Genomic DNA, 17,970 nt, shown 5'->3' on the forward strand with positions numbered 1-17,970 from the left:
GTCAGTCACATAAGTAATACATAGTTTGAAATAGTTTTTTTGTTTTCACATTTAGGAATTGATGAAGAAGCCCAACATTGCAGTTCCTACAACAAAACACCTAATCCGATTGGCTGAGATGGAACAAACTGTAGCTGAGCAAGACAACTCCCTTTCTTCTCTCACTGAAAAATTAAAAAGAGTGACAGCTGATCTAGAGAAGCAGAAACAAATAACATCAATGAAAATGAAGGAACATGAAAATGAAAAAGCCAAGTAAGTTTTGATGGTTGTCTTTGAGATATTTGTTAACGTTCTGTGAAAACAGGTTTGTTTGGCAATAAGGTATTATGGCTCTACAAAGTATAAGGAGGAAGCGCTGTTAATATGTTAATATACAGTATAGATTTCTTTACTCATTAATACATCTGGCACCAACGTGTGTAGTCTCCTATACTTATGAATGGATAAGATGTAATTGTTACCTCTTTATTCTTTATGTATGATATGCTGTTGATCTAATTTCTTCCTTCTTTTTATCATAATCCTGTTTATTCTATACCTGTAGTTTACATGAAAGTGTCCTCACTTACCCTTAATTATCCTTCCTTTCTTTGTGTGAATTTTTTAACTGACTGTAAAGAGGCTCTCTTCCCTCATCTTTCCGAGCTTTTCTCTCAACTCGCTGATAGTTCCAGGACTATAAACCTGTCCTAGAGTTTTTGAGGAGCTTTGACTCTCTTTTTCTGAGGGATGTCTTCTAAGTGATCCCTCCTTAGATCCTTAGATCCCTCCTCTGGTGCCTCTCCTGGACCAAACTGCCTTCATTATTATTGTAATATTTTTTTTTATCTTGACTTTCTACTATCTGTAACCCTTAAGTAAGGTCTACATTAAAGCAATCACCATCATGTTGTAATAATACTTCAGAAGGGTATTAATTAACAGTCAAAAATAAAGGAAAATGATAATTCTATTATCTTATGCTGTACTAAAGATGTTATTGTACAACAGGCTTGAAGGAAAATATGCTACTCAGTCAAAAAAGCTGAGGGAGGAAGCTGATGAATTACGTGAACAGCTGTCGCAAATGGAGAAGGAGGTTCAGTATCTGAAAACAGAGCTGGAAGCACAGAAAGAAGCCAATGTCAAGTCTCCTACTGCTACAATGAAAAACCTAGTTGAAAGACTTAAATCACAATTAATGCTGAAGGAAAAACAACAAAAGGTAATAAAAAAAGTTTGTGGTAGTAAGTTAACTTTTATAGAATGTTTAAGTGTACTTGTTTACAGCATACAAACACATTCATCAAAAATTAATTGATTGTACTCCTTAATTTTGTTGTTTTTTAATTTATTTTCACCATTATATTTATTTTCTCTTTTTAAGGCCCTCAGTAAAGCACTGTTAGAACTTCGTTCAGAAATGACAGCTCATGCAGAGCAGCAGATAATTGCAAGTGCAGCACAAAAGGAGCAAAACTTAAATGTGCAACAGATTGTAGATAAGCACACTAAAGATCTGAAGGCAAGTATAAAAATAAAATAAATTATGTTTATCAACTAGATGCAAATAGCCAGGTTTAATAGAGATATAAAGGGTTAAAGCAGAGTTACACGAATAATTCTGGAAAATCAAAATGGAGATTAACAGTCTTTAATATGTCCAAATCTATTGATGCGTGACTAATATTAATTATTGAGGTTTTCTAAGATACTGTACATAATTGTAATACTTTTAATTACAATTAAAGTCTGAATTCCTTTACAAAACCAGTATGTACTAGGTACTTAAAGATTTGTTTTTCAGGCCCTTGTATTAAAAGATGTCTAGGATTGTATTGTAAATAATATTTGTATGATATAGATGGTTAAACATATGAGAAATAAGGATGGACAGTGTACAACTTCTAGAGAGTGGCCTTAGTAAAACTTTATTTTAATTCTTATACTGGATGATATTTGCTTCACTATGTCTTAACACTGTCAGACCACATTTATTTTTTTATTTTTATCTATCCTTCCAAAATGTATATGACAATTTCTTTAAAAATATAAATGTCACTCTTCCTCATTTTATTTGTAATATTAGTCTCGTATTCAAGATCTAAGTGAAGAACTCCAGACAGCCAAGGACAGCTTTAAAATGATAAAGAACAGGGAAAACTCCTTGAAAGATGAGGTGGAAAGTTTGAACAGAGAATTGCAAAGAAGTCAGAAGTCTCAGTCCAAACTGCAGACAGAGAGAGATGAACTGGACAAAGAGAATGAAGAGCTGAAAAAAAGAATCAAGAGGCTCACCAGCAGCCTGCAGGTGATGAATGTGTGGAACCTAAAGCTTAAGCTTAATTTTTATAGCTGTATATATTTAATAAGAAAAAAACATTCTAGGCTTAAATTTTTCTGGTCCACATTTTAACATTGTGAAGGAATGTTTTGTCTAACTTTGTTTCAACAACATCCTTTCAATAAGTGGAGCCCTTCAACTTTTATTAAGTAGGTTTAAATTAAGTCTGTGCCTCATAGTGGCTGAGGTTATAAATTCTCTATAATAGTGCTGAATAGGTATAATTTGTTTTGAGTCAAGTCAGCTGTAGAATTATGATTTTATAGCAGAACTGTAGAACTTTGTGAGCTTTTGAGCATCTGTAGGATACATGTGTTTAACTAACTCTTAATTATTTTTTCTCATTTCAGAAGTCATGCTGACAATTTGTTTTGTGTTAGAACTGAGCTTTTTTAATTCACCAGATTGATGTGAACTGTTTACCTTTAACTTACCAATTGCATGGGCAACGTGTTTGTTCTAAAACAGGCTAAAGCATTGTAAGCAGTGATTACAGCAGAACTTAACTTTGTGAATTTTCCAACAGCAAATCTCAAAAGACTTTTGTCCTGTTTCTTTACCTAAAATGTTAGATTTTCTTTGGAACATTTCAATATGTGAATTTTAGCTTTACTCTCTAGCTGACCCTAGAATGTGCTAACAATGTAGACAGTGTTATTCTTGTTAAATAATCTGGCTGGCCTTTTAATCTACAGAATATGTATTTTAAAGAAATTATTCCTGAAATGTCTTTGGAATTCTGAAACTACTTAAATCAACAGCACTCTATAAAATTGAAAATATACCTTGTATAGTTCATGATTTTTTATACTAAATATTTTCAGAATAAGGCTGATGGTGAAGGAAAATGTGCTACAGTAGATGAACTTCAAAAGAAGGTGAAAAGGGTGGAATCTGAGTTAGAGAGTAAAAATACAGCACCACCAGTGGAAAGAAAACCCATGAAAGAAGATAAGGTAAAATAGTTTCTTGATTTCTGTTTAGCTTTTAAGTACAGTCATTTCTGCCATGACACTCTCTCTTTAAACTGCAAGAACCCACACACAGAACCCCACAGCCTAGATCCAATTGCCTACTAATATACCAAATGAGTCAAGCCTGTGAAATGCAGGATCACCAGCTGGACCAATCAAATCAGTTCTTTTCTTCCAGTGGCACTCCAGTCACACAGGTTACTAATTAGGCAATTAAGCCAGGTGTTTCTAGTTTTTACTCCCAGAGGAGGCCCTGACCAAAGCTTTGGCTTGTACTATTACATACATATATGTGGTGCACATGAAAAGGAAAGCTATTAATCTAGAACAAATGTTTGATGTTATAAAATGATGTGAGAGAAACTAAAAGACACATGATATCATTTGTGCTTCTGGGCTTATAGTAGTGTATATTGTTAAAGTTTCTTCTTAAAAATGTTATCACTCTCCTCCACTGCAACTCTTTGTTTAGCGATGGAAATACTGATGCATATTATGCCTTATTTTTTTCCCACTGTTTTCTATTTCAAATTATTGCAAAACACATATTATACAAAAATAATACATTGAAACTAATAATATGACTAATTACTGTAGAACAAATGCCTTTCTTATAGTAAATCCTTACTATTTGCCCCATAACAACTTTATTCCCATTGAACCAATGGTTTCTATAACAATTTTCTGTAACATGATGGTTTCTACCACTATCGTGTTATAGCAGATGTGCCTGTATACAGCTAAGGGGAAAAGTACATTATGTAAATTAACATAAACCATATTTGCCTAACACTGACTGCATGTTTCAGCTTTCAGAAGATAAATCTGTTGGTACAAGCTATTCTTAGAAGACTCAACTTTTAGAACATAAATTAGTCATATAAACAATGTGTCTGTAAAATAAGTATTAATTTGAGTTAGGTAAGATAAATAGTTACTAGCTATGCAGTATAATTTGTATATGGAGTATAATAATCTAATGGATAATTCATTTAATATTATTCCCCTTCAAATACAGTGAAAGAGTGCCTTTTAGTTGCTAGGTGCTGTTGGTTTGAAACCAGTTACAATGTTCTTCAAAATAATAAGAATACATTAGCTTTACATTTGAAAGTACAAAAATATAGATGATGATGATTATTATTATATGTCATTAGTTTGCATGAAAATCATTAGATAAACATCTTTGAGCTGGGCACCATGTTGTCTGCATTGAGTTCTGCAGTGAATTGCAGCATCTGTTATGTAAAACTAATCCCACACTTGGTAAATACAATATACAGATGCAGTACATCTGAAAAAGACCTAGCTTTTTAAATATTGCATTTAATCTTCCAGACATCAGTGTGGAAATGCGCATTCTATTATTGTCACTAATTACAGTGAAACATTGATACACAGTGTATCAAGTGTGTCACTTCATGAGAGCTGATTATGTTGAAAATAAATACATCTGAAAATAAATTCAGGAAAAAATGCTTCCCTGCATTGAAAGAGGTCACTCAATATAAATAGATAACTTGAAAATACTAATACTGCTTATTGAAGAAGTTCTGCTGCTCCTGTCTGAAGGACTTATTCAGGATGTTTTTTTTCTTCATATGAATATGTATAATTAGAAGAATACTGCATTCCACTTACATATAAGTACAATATTAAAAATACATTTTTGGGAAAATGTGTGTTTTGAATTCTGAAGTAAAACTTCTGTTATCAGAGTAGTAGAATCCCTATTAGAACAGTAGAAGAGTGCAGTAGGGTCTTGACATTCACGAGGGTTTGGTGCAGAGAACTGTAACAAATAGTCAAAATCACATACAACCAAGTCCACCCCTATGCTATCCCATAATGTACTACAGTATATTGTATCTATGGTTAAAAGACACAAGTAACCCTCCCTTATAGTGTAATTACAATACTAATGTGTTGGCTTTTAATTTAGATCTGATTCGTCCACTAAAAGAATCAACAGTAATCAGAAACTAATTGCAATAAACTAAAATGCAGAATATAAATCCTTCTTTCTCTCTCTGCCTTCGTGATTAGGATGCCCCACTGTAGTGAAATGAGCAATAAAACTACAGGTACTCTAAACAAAGTTGTCTCCAGCCTGTTGTTCCCCATACAGCCAACACAGAACCAGGAGTGTGCATTGCAGTATAAAAACAAGACCACGTTTAGAAGAGAATACTGGGTGGGGGATACTTGGACAGGAGACAGGGAGAGGCTTACTCAACCAGCTAAATTTGCCTCACATCCTAGTCTGTTGCATCACTAATTTGAAAGTTGCAGTTAACAACTGTTACGACCCCAAGTGTCTAAGGGTATCGGGGTGTAACATTTAGGATAATTCTTTTGGAAGCAGGTGGGTTTTGGTGAGGGACTAGGAAGCGCGATAACAAGGGTAAGGAACTAGAGTGGTGCCAAAGAAAAGAAAATAACAAACAAAATGGAGCTGGCTAGGAAAGTGAGGGAAAGCTAACCTGACTGTCTTCAACACCCTAACTAACCTCCCCTGACTACCCAAAACCATACAAGACAAATGGCACTCACCCGTGCTAAACTAGTGTACTAATACAAAATCAACTAAGTGTGTAAAGTGTACCCAACAACCTAAACTAACCTTATATACAAAAGTTCACACAAAAGCACAAGTGAACCAGGAATACAAATAAGGGAAAACAAGAGTAATCACAGGAACAGGGTACAAAAGAACACAAAGGTTGAACATGTAGCAAGTTAGGGCAAGGTAATGGCAAAACAAGGATGAACACACAAACAAACAAAAGTACAAAGAAACTAACAGAAACCAACAAAATAACAAAGCCAAAGCTATACAAAAATACACACACAAAAAGCAAAACAACAAACCAACAAAGCCAAAGCAATAACCAGAAGCGAAGCGAAGCAATAACCAAAACCAAGTAGGACCGAAGTCAAACGAAAAGCTCTTTCATTCAGTAAACCTCCATGTTATATGCTGAATAAGATGTGTTCGGATTGGCTGATAGCTAATTGATGATGACATCATACTGAAACAGTGGTGTGATGGTGGGCCAATGGGGGAGGGAGAACAATCAGGGGTCAGCAGTGTGGACATAACAGAAAAAACACACACAGACCACACACTGGTACGTAACACAACCTTTATCTTGGTTTCATCTTGCGCTGCCTTTTTTTACAATACAAGACATTGTTGGCCAGACCAATTTCGCAAATAAGCAAATTTGCGAATGTTAAATTCGCAAATGTTGAAACCTTACTGTAAAACATGAATGGGCAGTATAATTTCCAAACATGAATAATGTGAATATCTTTAAGACAGTAAGAGTTTAGAAGCCAGTTTTAACATTTTATTATAGTTCTGTTGTCAAACAAATGTGCATTTTTTGTAAAAAGGGGTTATTTTTCCATCCTTCTATTAAAACATAATGATAGGATAAAGATTAATATTTGGTTCAAAAATTGAGGAAATTTTTTTAAGCTTCCTAACCATTCAAAAGGCACAAAAACAGCACACATATTGGCTCTGCACAACCTCTGATCACAAATAATTGCAGATAAACATATGGTCCCACACTGTTAATGTTAAATTTGCAGATGTTGAGATCCTACTGTATTTGTATTTGAATGAAGACTTAGGCCTAATGATTTTATTCCCTAGAGTGGCTTAATTTTGTTTTTTTTTTCATGTTCTTGAATGTACAGTATTTAGAGATTTTGTACTGTTTCTGTGTTTTCTGAAACATAAGGCAACTTCTAGAACCATTAATCATTATTCCTTTAATTTCCTGTCTTCATTTAGACAACAAAAGAAGAAATAATAAGATGGGAAGAAAGCAAAAAATGGCAAGCTAAACTAGAAAGTGTACGGAACAAATTAAAAGAAAAGGAGAAAGAGGCTGATACTCTAACAAAACAGCTCAGTACATTAAAGGACCTCTATGCCAGGTGAGTTTCAGCGTGTTTTTCTCCCACTAACTTAATTTTTTTGTAGGTTTTGCATGTTTCATAATTAACCGTAGCCAATTTTATTTGATTAAGGTGTAAACAATTGTAGTTAAAAATTGTAGTTGTCCAACCATTCTACGGGTCAGTATATATCACTTATATGAACACTAGATGTCACTGCATAACTAAACTTCAAGCAAGTAATGCTTAAAAAGTTGTGCTGTTTTTCCGGGGTACAATGATTTTAAACAAAATCATTATTTGTGATAGTAATTTTGTCAGTCTTTATTTTATTAATAATGATAATTGGATTTCAAGAAACATAATTTTTGGAGAGATGACAACACCTCACTCATGTAACATCAAAAGCAGGGTATTGCCCCTTCCTTCCCAGCTTTTGTCCCTTTTCGTATTTTCACCACCCCTATCATTGCCCTTTGCCACAATTGCACATTACGATGGTGTTTTTCTGAATTTCCTGTTTAGTCATAGCTATTTATGTATGTAAAAGTATTTCCCTGTGCTCTTTTACTTTTATCCTAAATATTTTCAATTTTTAGAACTGATCAGGAAAAAGCAGCCCTGCAGAAGAAACTCAAAAGCCGTGGTGTGACAGTAGATCAGGTAGTGGGAGCTCGAACTTTAGAATCTGAAAAAGTGATTGAAGAACTCAAGAGGAGAAATTCAGACCTTGAGCACCAAATTGTTTTAATAAAGTGAGTGTAGTATATTAGGCTTTTCTTCTAGTCTCTTGACTGTTGTGACATTAAAGAGGGAAAATGCATGGTTAACCAAGAGTAAACTTAAGTAAAATCCCTTTCACAAACTCACTGTGTTGTCCAAGTCTCAAAGAATTAAGTTTAATAGAGTACTAAAAGCCTTAGAATTTAACACACGTTTTGGTGAATGTACTACGTTAAGAAATTCTGATTTTCTCTGTTGAAAAGAAGATAGAGTCAGGTAGCATAGCGTTCTGTCATTTTCTTTCTCCTCTTAACGTGTTATTTCCCATTATGATAAACTGAAATGCACTCTTCCCTCCACTTATGTATTGATGTGCAGTTTTGAAATCACATATCTATTAATATTGAACGTCATTATTGTAAATTGTTTCATTTTCAGACAACAGCAGGCTTTGCCCCGAGACGTAGCAATGGAAGACTTAAATCTGAAAAATCGATACCTAGAGGAAAAAATGTATTCTCTAGAAAAGCAGCTTACAAAAGAACCACTTTCAAGACCTTCAGTAAGTACAGTATCTTTCTGTTCTTGGAAGGAAATCTTTAAAATATTACCTTAAGCTTTTAATAGAACAGTGTCCTGGCAGAAATATATGACTAGCAGTCATTCATGTTGCTTTACTTTGGTTCTTTCTAAAACTGCTATATCATTGTTTTGGTCTTACAAGTGCATTAGGTTTAATCATAACATAATCATAACTCAATTTAAATTCAAATTGTTACTCCCCTTACTTTTGATGAGACTATAGAAGAGTCTACATAAGCACTCAGACCCTCACACATAGCTTCCTGCAGTCCAGAATCATGTATGCAGTTTTTAAAAAATGTTAGTTCTACCTCCTATATATCTCTTTGTCCTAATCAACATTACATTTCAGTTGCTGAGTGTCTGCCCAATACATGATTTGTGTTTGGTGTTTTTACAGTTCATTTGCTGCTGTTTCTGTTCAACACATTCCCCTTTTCTGTGATTGTATTAGAAACTTATGTAATCAATTATAATATTAGAATCTGATATAGTCTACTGAAAAATAAAAGTTTCAGTAGTCCTGTAATGTTATTTCCCTTTTAATGCAGAAATCTTGAGTTGCTTTTTGTTCCTTATACTTCTATAAAAAATCATAAGCATATAGAAATCAATTTGCTACTTGTGACATACTGTACATATAAAACAGGAAAAGCTGTTAGTACAAGTATGATACAGCTTGTTTATTTTTAAATATCTTGCATGAGACTTAAAAAGGAACTGTATTTTGTATATACATGTAGTGGATGACAAAATGGAAACACCTGGGTAAATGAGGAACAACCAATATATTGAAAGCAATATATCCCATGTATATTGAGACATTCTACTGTAGATGTGGTTCAAAAACATAACAACAGTAACTCAACAGAGCAGCATTCCTTAGTTGCAATGTACAAATGACTTATCACGCCTGGCAATGCATGTTTGTTAGTCCAGTAGTGCAAAAGACTACCAAGCAGTAAAGAAAAGTAATATAGACAAGTGCAAGTGTGACACCAACATGAACTCTACAGTCATAAGCGCTTGGTTGCAATATTGACGATTTCTGATGGTTCCAGGGTTTAGGTGCACTCCTTGGCAAGGTCAGTGCTAATCGCTACTTAATGATAATAAGGGATTGTCTTCACCATGTGTTCCAGCATTTATTTTTTGCCAAAAAGGGTGTATTCTAGGATGACAATGCCCCCATTCACAGAGCACATATAATAAGAGAAATTATAGCACCTTTAAAAGTAGTATAGTATCTCAAAGTGCTTTACAGTAGGTGTAAAAAACAGTTCTAATAATATCAAATTACAAAGTAAGTACATATAAGAAAGAAAAATATTTAGAAGTGCTAAATGGAGCAATGGAGCAGATACAGACACTAATTAAGTAAAAGCTTTTCTGAAAAAAATGGTTTTGAGTCTAGATTTTAATGCACTTCCACATGTGGAAGACCAATGGTTTCTAGCTCTGAGCTCTGTCAGACATTTATGGAATTTACTTAGGAATGGCACCCTAGACAGCTTTTTCCACCTTCATCACCCAGGTGTGAGTTGATTGATTTTCTTGTGGATGAATGGTTCTGCATAATTCCTGCAGAATTCCAAATGCTGGTAGACTGGCTGCAAATATTGGTTCAATGCCCTGTTAAGTGACTTTACCTTGGTGCTGCCATTTTGTTCTCCTGTACCTGTATAAAGCCCAATGTGGGACACTATGGGCACAACACTTTGGATTGGATGCCAGTCAATTAATGTTCAAACATTAAACATAAGTTTATTGCAGTTTATTTGTATTCACAATCACAGTTAAAATGAACTTTAAAAATGAAAGCATTTGTAAGGTAGTCTTGGCTAATTCCATGTAATTTACCTTTAACATAAAACATAATGATGTTTTTCTTATCCTGTTCCTTATCTTGATCTTTTTCTTTCTTCTTTTCCAACTGTTTTTATCTTCTTCTGTGTTATAAGGATAAAATTTCAGTTCTCCATTCCTCCTCTAATATGATCACATCTCCTAAGGAGACTCAGTATAAAGAATATGCAGTTAAAAATGAAAGCTCAGTTAAAGAACACAGCATTAATGAGAGTGAAAATCTATTTCCACAAGAAGCTAAGAGCATAAGTGATATTGAAGAAAAGAACCAAAGTGACACACATTTTTATGAAACCTACCTTGAAGACAGAGCAGGTTTGAATAAGGATAAACTTGATGAGAGAGATCCAGGAATAGCAGAGAATCCCATGACAGAAGAACAGACTGATGTTGAAGGGTCTAATCTTGACATATTGAGGTCCCCTGATGAATGTGAAAGTGCTAGAGATCGTGATAAGGAGGGTAAACGGAACACTGCTGACTGTGATCATCCTGTATCTGAAAAGACTGACTCAAAACACAGTGAAAGTGTGACTAATGAAGAGGGTGAACTATGTGCAAAACAGAGAGAAAATGGAAGCACTGAAGAAAATAATGGAAATGATTTGAATGAAGTAAAGGAGGATTCTGCCAAGAAAAAGTCAGTTCTTTCTTTAAAATGTGGACAGGAACTTGAACCATCTTGTGAAACTGGTGAAGATGTTCACGAAGAAGAACCACAAATAGTAGAAAATGAAGCTTATATTTCAGATAAAGAAATGGAGACATTACCTGAAAGCGAATACATTGAGGACCCAGAACTGAAGCACTCTGAAGTTCATGAGGTTAGAATAAAAATGTGCTTTTAGCCCACTCCACAGTTGCAGAAACCCTAAGCACAGTCTCTGAATTAAAAGTGGAATGAGTGACATTTTCAATTGTATAAATGAAAATGTACCATCCCCAGAAGTAGAAATAATAGAATAGAATATCTCCCTAGTTTCTAATTGCTAATTTTGTCTTCTTTAAGAAAGTTTTCAATTCAGTCTGTTCATACGGTTTATATTTAGCTTGGCAAATTTGTTCAAGACGTTTGCGCATTGAATGCTATTAAACGTTTTAACATTCTTGTTTTAGACTTCTGGTAGGGGTTCTGATACACCATCTCAAGCAGAGCATGAATTGCAGCGTCAAAATCTTAAGCTGTCTTCGGAAAACTTGGAATTGCGCTTCCAGTTGGAACAGGCCAGAAAAGATTTACCTAGATTAAATGTAAGTGGAAATATTTTGAAAAAACTATCTATATTGATCAAAACATTTTACATCCAGAGTTGTTTACCATTGCTGGAAACTATGAAATCAGTTTTGTTTTGATTTAAATATAACCCGAGGGTTTTGATGTAAGTTACTATTATACTTTGTACATTGTAAGGATAAATAAATCTGTTCTTTAAAGATTTTCATTTAGAAGGAAGATTGACCTTGACTTGGTACATAAATCTGGAGACAGCTGGCCATTACCGTTTTGTAAAGTAAAAAGCCCAGCAACATAGATTGAGTAAAATAAACTTCTGAAGAAACACTATTTACTTGTCACTTTATTTTAATGTTTACTTTTAGAAAATAAAGCATTTTGAATATTTATTAAATGCTTTTGGTGTCATTTTGATTAGGTGATCAATAACGACTATTCATGATACTCTTGAGTGACTATTGTGTAAGTGTTACAGATGATTTGACCTATTGAGTGTCACTCCTTTTGAAAATAAAAAAAAACACAGAAACAAACCTACTGTATAATTCCCCTGTTATCTAGATAATATGGGTTTTCATATCAAGCAGTTTCTAACCTATGAAGACATTAAATCCAGACTTAGTCTGTCAATGATAGGCAGTGATCCACAGGATACAGTACTTCACCAGGATCGATGGGGAGGTCCAAGTGTGATGATTTTTTCATGATTGTCTAGCCAATATGGTACTCCACTTGTAGTGATAAATGGCAACCTGACTGCATGGTAGCAAGATGACGCATGTACTAATGTGCAGCATGCAACATACTGGTCATGTAACAATGGCTTTTTTTCAAGATAGGAATGTGACATTCAAGCCATGGATGCACTACATGCCAGACTTGAGTTATAAACTTTTGTGCGACGACACGTTGCTCAGAAATCAATGAACAGGCACATGCTTGCCCCGGCTGTATGAGATTAATGAGACAGAATCCCATAAGATTGCATATTGTTGATAAGATACTGCATGATCAGTATAATTAATTTACTTACAGTATGTCATACCTGTTCAATATAATTTTAGTGCACTTGCTACAAAAAACATTATTCTTTTTCTGATAATAACTTTCTGTTATTTGTTCCAATAATAAGTAAAAGTGGTCTTTTGATACCTGGAATTTATTGTTATTTATTTAGAAATAAGGCTATGCAGAGGACAGAGTTAAATGCAGCAGATAAAATAAAAAAGATGGTGGTTGTAAATAGCATTTAGTTTAACATTTTTGGTACTTACACAGTTACTCTGACTTTCAGGACCAAGTTGCAGACCTTAAGGAGATGTGTGATATTGTTAAAAAGGAGAAGACTGAACTTGAGAGAAAACTTGGCAATGTCCGTGGGGTAAGGATAGTACTTTGGTCTACTGTTTAGTCTTTACTTTTTTGCTTCTTTGCTTATATAAAGTCATATGAACCTGAAACTGATGTCATATTAATGCTTTTTTAATGTACAGTCTGGACGTAGTGGTAAGACAGTTCCTGAGCTGGAGAAAACAATTGGGCTAATGAAGAAGGTGGTAGAAAGAGTGCAAAGAGAAAATGAAGCACTGAAAAAGGCACCAGGAATAGTATCCAGGGAGCAACTGACTGCTCTGGAAAATGAAAACGAAAAGCTCAAGGTAATGAGTATGTGGAGTTCTCATAGCTATTTCTTAGAAAATATTCTTAGCAATCAAAAATGGTTTGTACAAGTATTACTTGAAAAGTGCCTAATATTGTGTCTAATACTTTGGTGTCTGTAGCTTATAGTTCATACTGAATGTACTCAGTTGGGCCATAGAACTTCAGATGGCTTTTTGTCTCTATTAAGTCTCTATAAATAGCTATCATGCTGCTATCTTATGCGGTGTGTTATAAATCCTTTAATCAAAGGAAATTTACATTTGCTTGTTTATTTAGACAGATGCCCAGACTATTATAGGTTACTAAACAATAAGAAATACAGAACAAATAGAGTACAATTTCCAAAAGTATTAAAGTTAACAGAGTATGACATTATCAAAACAAGTACAATTATTGGATAAGTCACATATAAAGAGGACACTTCCACAGTGGTTCAGAGTCATTTTTTTTTTTCTAAAGTGCTAACCAAAACTTATGGCTCAGAGTTCCATATCCTTTCTTGTGCACTTTTCACATTCACTACAAAAAACTGATAATAAAAAGGATGTGTCCACTCCAAGGTGTGTGAAGACCATCTCCAGTAAAAAAGGAAAAGAAAACTAGATGTTACTAGATTCACATATAGAAAATTCAACCGCACAGTGAATAATTACACAATACAAAACAGACCACATGAAGGAGAGCATGCCTGTGCTTTGGTCACAATGTGCTTTTAATGCAAGGCTATTAGAGTCTTAATAAATGATGATATTCCAATTTAATTTGTGTTTATACAAGGAACATGAAGTGCTGTGCAATAGTAGACATATAATACATAACAGAAACCTGGAAATTGGGAAAGAAAATCATGAAACAGCAAATTAAAAAGTGAAACCGGGAGTCATCTATACTTATGCAAAAAAAGAATTAAATGTTTGTAAGGAAATCTAAATTTGTGAGTGGAATGTTCAGTTCAGGTGTCCTTATAGAAGCCTTCCTGTATCCCTGTATTCAGCCCATTCCTGTATTATTCCATTTTGTAAACTTATTATTTTATTAAAAACCTGAATGCTCAAACTGAAAACATCTTGGGATTAGTTACATTAAATGTCGGCAAAATCGAAAGAGAATAAATTGTGTTGATTGCATAAGCATTCAGACCTGTGAACTCAATATTTGGTGGAAGCACTTTTGGAAGCAGGTAAAGCTGCAGTGTCTTTTTGGGTAAGTCTCTTTTCATAAAGGTTTGGTGCAAATTTTCAGATCTTTCTGCAGATTCTTAGTAGCTCTCACGTCAGACCTTTAACTATGGCAATTAATGGCATTCACTTTCTTGGCTTTAGCTTGCACTTTAGATCATTGTCATTTACAATTCATTTCCGAAAGGTGGATTTCCCCTCTAGTTTTAAGTCTGTAGCAGACTGAAATAGATCGTCCTCTTGTATTTTCCTGTTGTTTGATACATCCATTTTCCTTCAGTTATAACAAGCTTTTCAGCCTCTTCTAAAGAGAATACGTGGCAAGAGGCTGCCACCACCATTCTTGGCAGTACAAACTGCCTTGACTGGATGATGCATTGTGTTGGTTTAGTGCCAGATGTAATGTTTTGCATTTACATCAACATATTCCAATTTTGTCTCATCTGAAAACAAAACCTTTTTGCCTCATGTTTTCAATATCACTTAAATGCTGTGTTGCAAACTGCATGTGGGATTTTAGGTGGGTTGCCCCTCTGCCCTATAGGTGAGCTGTGTAGAGTCACTGAGATATTGGCTGACTAATGCACATTTTCTCCCATCTCAGCCATTGAGCTCAGTAGCTTTTCAGACACTCTAGCATTGCTTTAGCCCTGTGCTTTGGGTCACTCTCCTGTTGAAAGGTGTATTGTTGTTGAGTCAGCCTTGTGGTGAGATTAGAATGTTGCTGAGCCATTTTCTCCCTTCTTAGCCATTTAACACTATAACTCTTTCAAAGTTGTTGTTGGCCTGAAAATGGTACCCCTCACCCCTTTCCTCCTTGCCCAGCTGCTCAGTCTGAAGACATTGTCTGATCTAAGCACTGTCTGGGTGGTAAAATGCAACTTCTTAATAATTGAAGTGACTTTATTCCTGACTTCCTTTGAAAGCTTAGAAATTCACTACCTGACCATGGAACCTCAGAGAGATATGTATATTCTGAAATCATATGAACCACTGTTATTGCACAGAAGGGGACCACTGAACTAATTGTGTGGCTTGTTAAGATAATATTGTGCCCCTAAATTAATATAGGTTTCATACAGCAAAGGTTTTGAATACTTATGCAATAATGGAATAGTGTGTATATACAGTATAACATTAATCACTACTTCAAAGTGTCATAACTGCAAGCTTTAAAGCAACAAAATGTGAAAAGGGTCTAGATATTTTTGCAAGACACTGTACATGTGAAATTCATAATGCTTATGGAAAATAATATGTATGTAAATCGGAAAATGCTTCACTAAATGCTCCACTAAAACGCTACTAAAATGCTCCAATGTACTAAAATGCTCCAGTGTATGCTAAATATATGCTACAAGGAAGTACTTTACAATTGAATACATATTAGATGTTAATTTTATGTCAGAACAGTTAATAAAAGTGATTAGGACATTTGACCCCATCTAATTTGGTTAGTAGCTAATTCATACAAGAATCACACTCAGCCAATTCTTGAAATAAGGCAGGTTATCAATTTTAACAACATAGCTGACTAGTTACAAACGTGGGTAGTCCATCTTTTTCTCAGTTTAAAATGTACTTCCATATACAATTATCACAAGTAGTTGAATAATAAATCTGATCTCTGGTTTGTGTTTAGCTGCTGAACAGTTATTTATTTCAATTTCAATTTTCACAAAGCAAAACAAACCATGTTCTCCATTAAGGCCATAACAGAAACAGGGTCCACATAATCAGATAATTTTACTTCTTTTTGTAACTGTTTGTCATGGTTTTTATCACTCAATACCTTTTATCAATCTTTTCAATTACTCAGAACATTTAAATCATTGAGTTAGTGTTTCTTAAAATTGATCAGACAAAAGATATGAAGAATCATATCTTTTTATTGTATTTTCACAAATGCTGTGTGTCATACACATTTTACCAGTGTACAGCAATGACATGGACATTCAGTATCATACATCACACCTCCTGAATCTTATGTTGTATTCGCTTTGAATTTATTTTTTTTAAGTTAAAAGTTAAGGGTAGTTGCTTACCAGGTGCTCTTTAAACCTTTTTCACAATATTGGTATTTCAAATGTTTCCTTTATGTTTCACAACAGCAAAACATGCAAAACAAAACAAAGTTTTATATGGAACAATTTGCATTGTATAACAAAAATATTCTCTTTAATTTATAAAAAAGTACTTGCATCATGTATATTTTAGGTGTCTAAAAACCTAAGATTTACAGCCAAGTTCAAGTTTGAACAACACAATTGATTAAATTGGTCATTTTTTTAAAACGTATAGCTGTCTGTGACTTGGAAATCTTACTGTATAAGACAATTTGTGTGATACAAGCATAATTAATGGAATTACTAACAAGAAAATGCTCATCAGATTTATTTCATTAGTTAGTCCTTCTTTAAATTGCTTTTAGTGCTGCATGTGGCAGACACCATTACCCCACCCAACAGATGCGATTTAGCTGATTTATCTCTTCAGTAAACCTCTTCAGAAAACCATTTATGCTTATGCAAAGCTGAGGTTCCTGGAAAAGCAGCAAGTTCATTGTCCCTTGAGGTAGTTTTCACAGACACATTTTAAAGTTATGAAATTAGAGGCAGTGAGCCGCTAAGAGGAGACAGACTCTGTTATTCTGTCATGATAATTAAACTTCCTTTAACGTTAAAAATATTATTTCCATCTGACCAAAGATTAGAGGACTAAAACACAATTGTTGCCGGATGGTTGCAAATTGAAATATTTTTTGAACAAATGAGTCCCATGTTCCAATTCTTTTATAGTCAAGTTGAAAAAAACTACTTCTAACGGTTTTGCTCATTGGTTTAGAAATATGCAGTAGATCACTCCCATAGATAATGACAGGAACTTAATTGCATTTCACTTTAAAATGAGAATTTATTTTAATATCAAAATGTAATTTGCATGTACAGACATTATTTTCAAGTCAGGAAAAGATGGTCTCATTATGTGCATTTGGTCGGAGAATTGGGATGTCTGTGAGAGACCCCATTTATATTTCATGTAATTTCTGCTCTTCATAAGCAGTGAAATGTCAATTTGACAATTTGTGAAATGATAACAAGCTTCCTTTTGAAATTTTCACTTGGTTTTCCTTGTCAGTGTTGACTATCTTGCAGAGGATTAACTCTTATCTTCTTCCTTGTTTCCACTTTAGTCTGACTATGAAAAACTGAAGTTACAAGTTGGAGGTCAATTAAGCATGAGGTATGAGTCAAAAACAAAGGGAATGGAGAAAATAATTGCAGAGAATGAGCGTTTACGCAAGGATCTCAAAAAGGTAATGGTTAGTCTGGAAAACATCTAAACTGTTATAAATAACCAATTTAACATTCTTGCAACTGCTTTTATCCTCCTTTTTACTGAACCTAAAATGTTTAGAAATTATTCCACAGTATACTCAATTGGTACAGTAAATAGAATATGACATATCATTTAATTTTTAACAATACACAACATCTTTTACACTCTTGAGTA

General features: G+C 34.1%; 1 protein-coding gene across 1 annotated transcript in view; it reads left to right on the forward strand.

The window, feature by feature from the left end:
- The window catches only part of cep290 (centrosomal protein 290), a 52,999-nt gene that overhangs the window by 27,374 nt on the left and 7,655 nt on the right, over positions 1-17,970 (forward strand). The window contains exons 37-49 of the mRNA XM_088923226.1: positions 56-255; positions 994-1,207; positions 1,370-1,507; positions 2,072-2,293; positions 3,151-3,282; positions 7,106-7,251; positions 7,812-7,967; positions 8,374-8,497; positions 10,479-11,207; positions 11,500-11,634; positions 12,912-12,998; positions 13,111-13,275; positions 17,651-17,773. Of these exons, the coding sequence (XP_088779352.1) occupies positions 56-255; positions 994-1,207; positions 1,370-1,507; positions 2,072-2,293; positions 3,151-3,282; positions 7,106-7,251; positions 7,812-7,967; positions 8,374-8,497; positions 10,479-11,207; positions 11,500-11,634; positions 12,912-12,998; positions 13,111-13,275; positions 17,651-17,773 (2,571 nt within the window). The remainder of the gene's footprint in view (positions 1-55; positions 256-993; positions 1,208-1,369; positions 1,508-2,071; positions 2,294-3,150; positions 3,283-7,105; positions 7,252-7,811; positions 7,968-8,373; positions 8,498-10,478; positions 11,208-11,499; positions 11,635-12,911; positions 12,999-13,110; positions 13,276-17,650; positions 17,774-17,970) is intronic.

This window comes from Atractosteus spatula, chromosome 8 (assembly GCF_055471065.1).
Source record: "Atractosteus spatula isolate fAtrSpa1 chromosome 8, fAtrSpa1.hap1, whole genome shotgun sequence".
NCBI lineage: Eukaryota > Metazoa > Chordata > Actinopteri > Semionotiformes > Lepisosteidae > Atractosteus > Atractosteus spatula.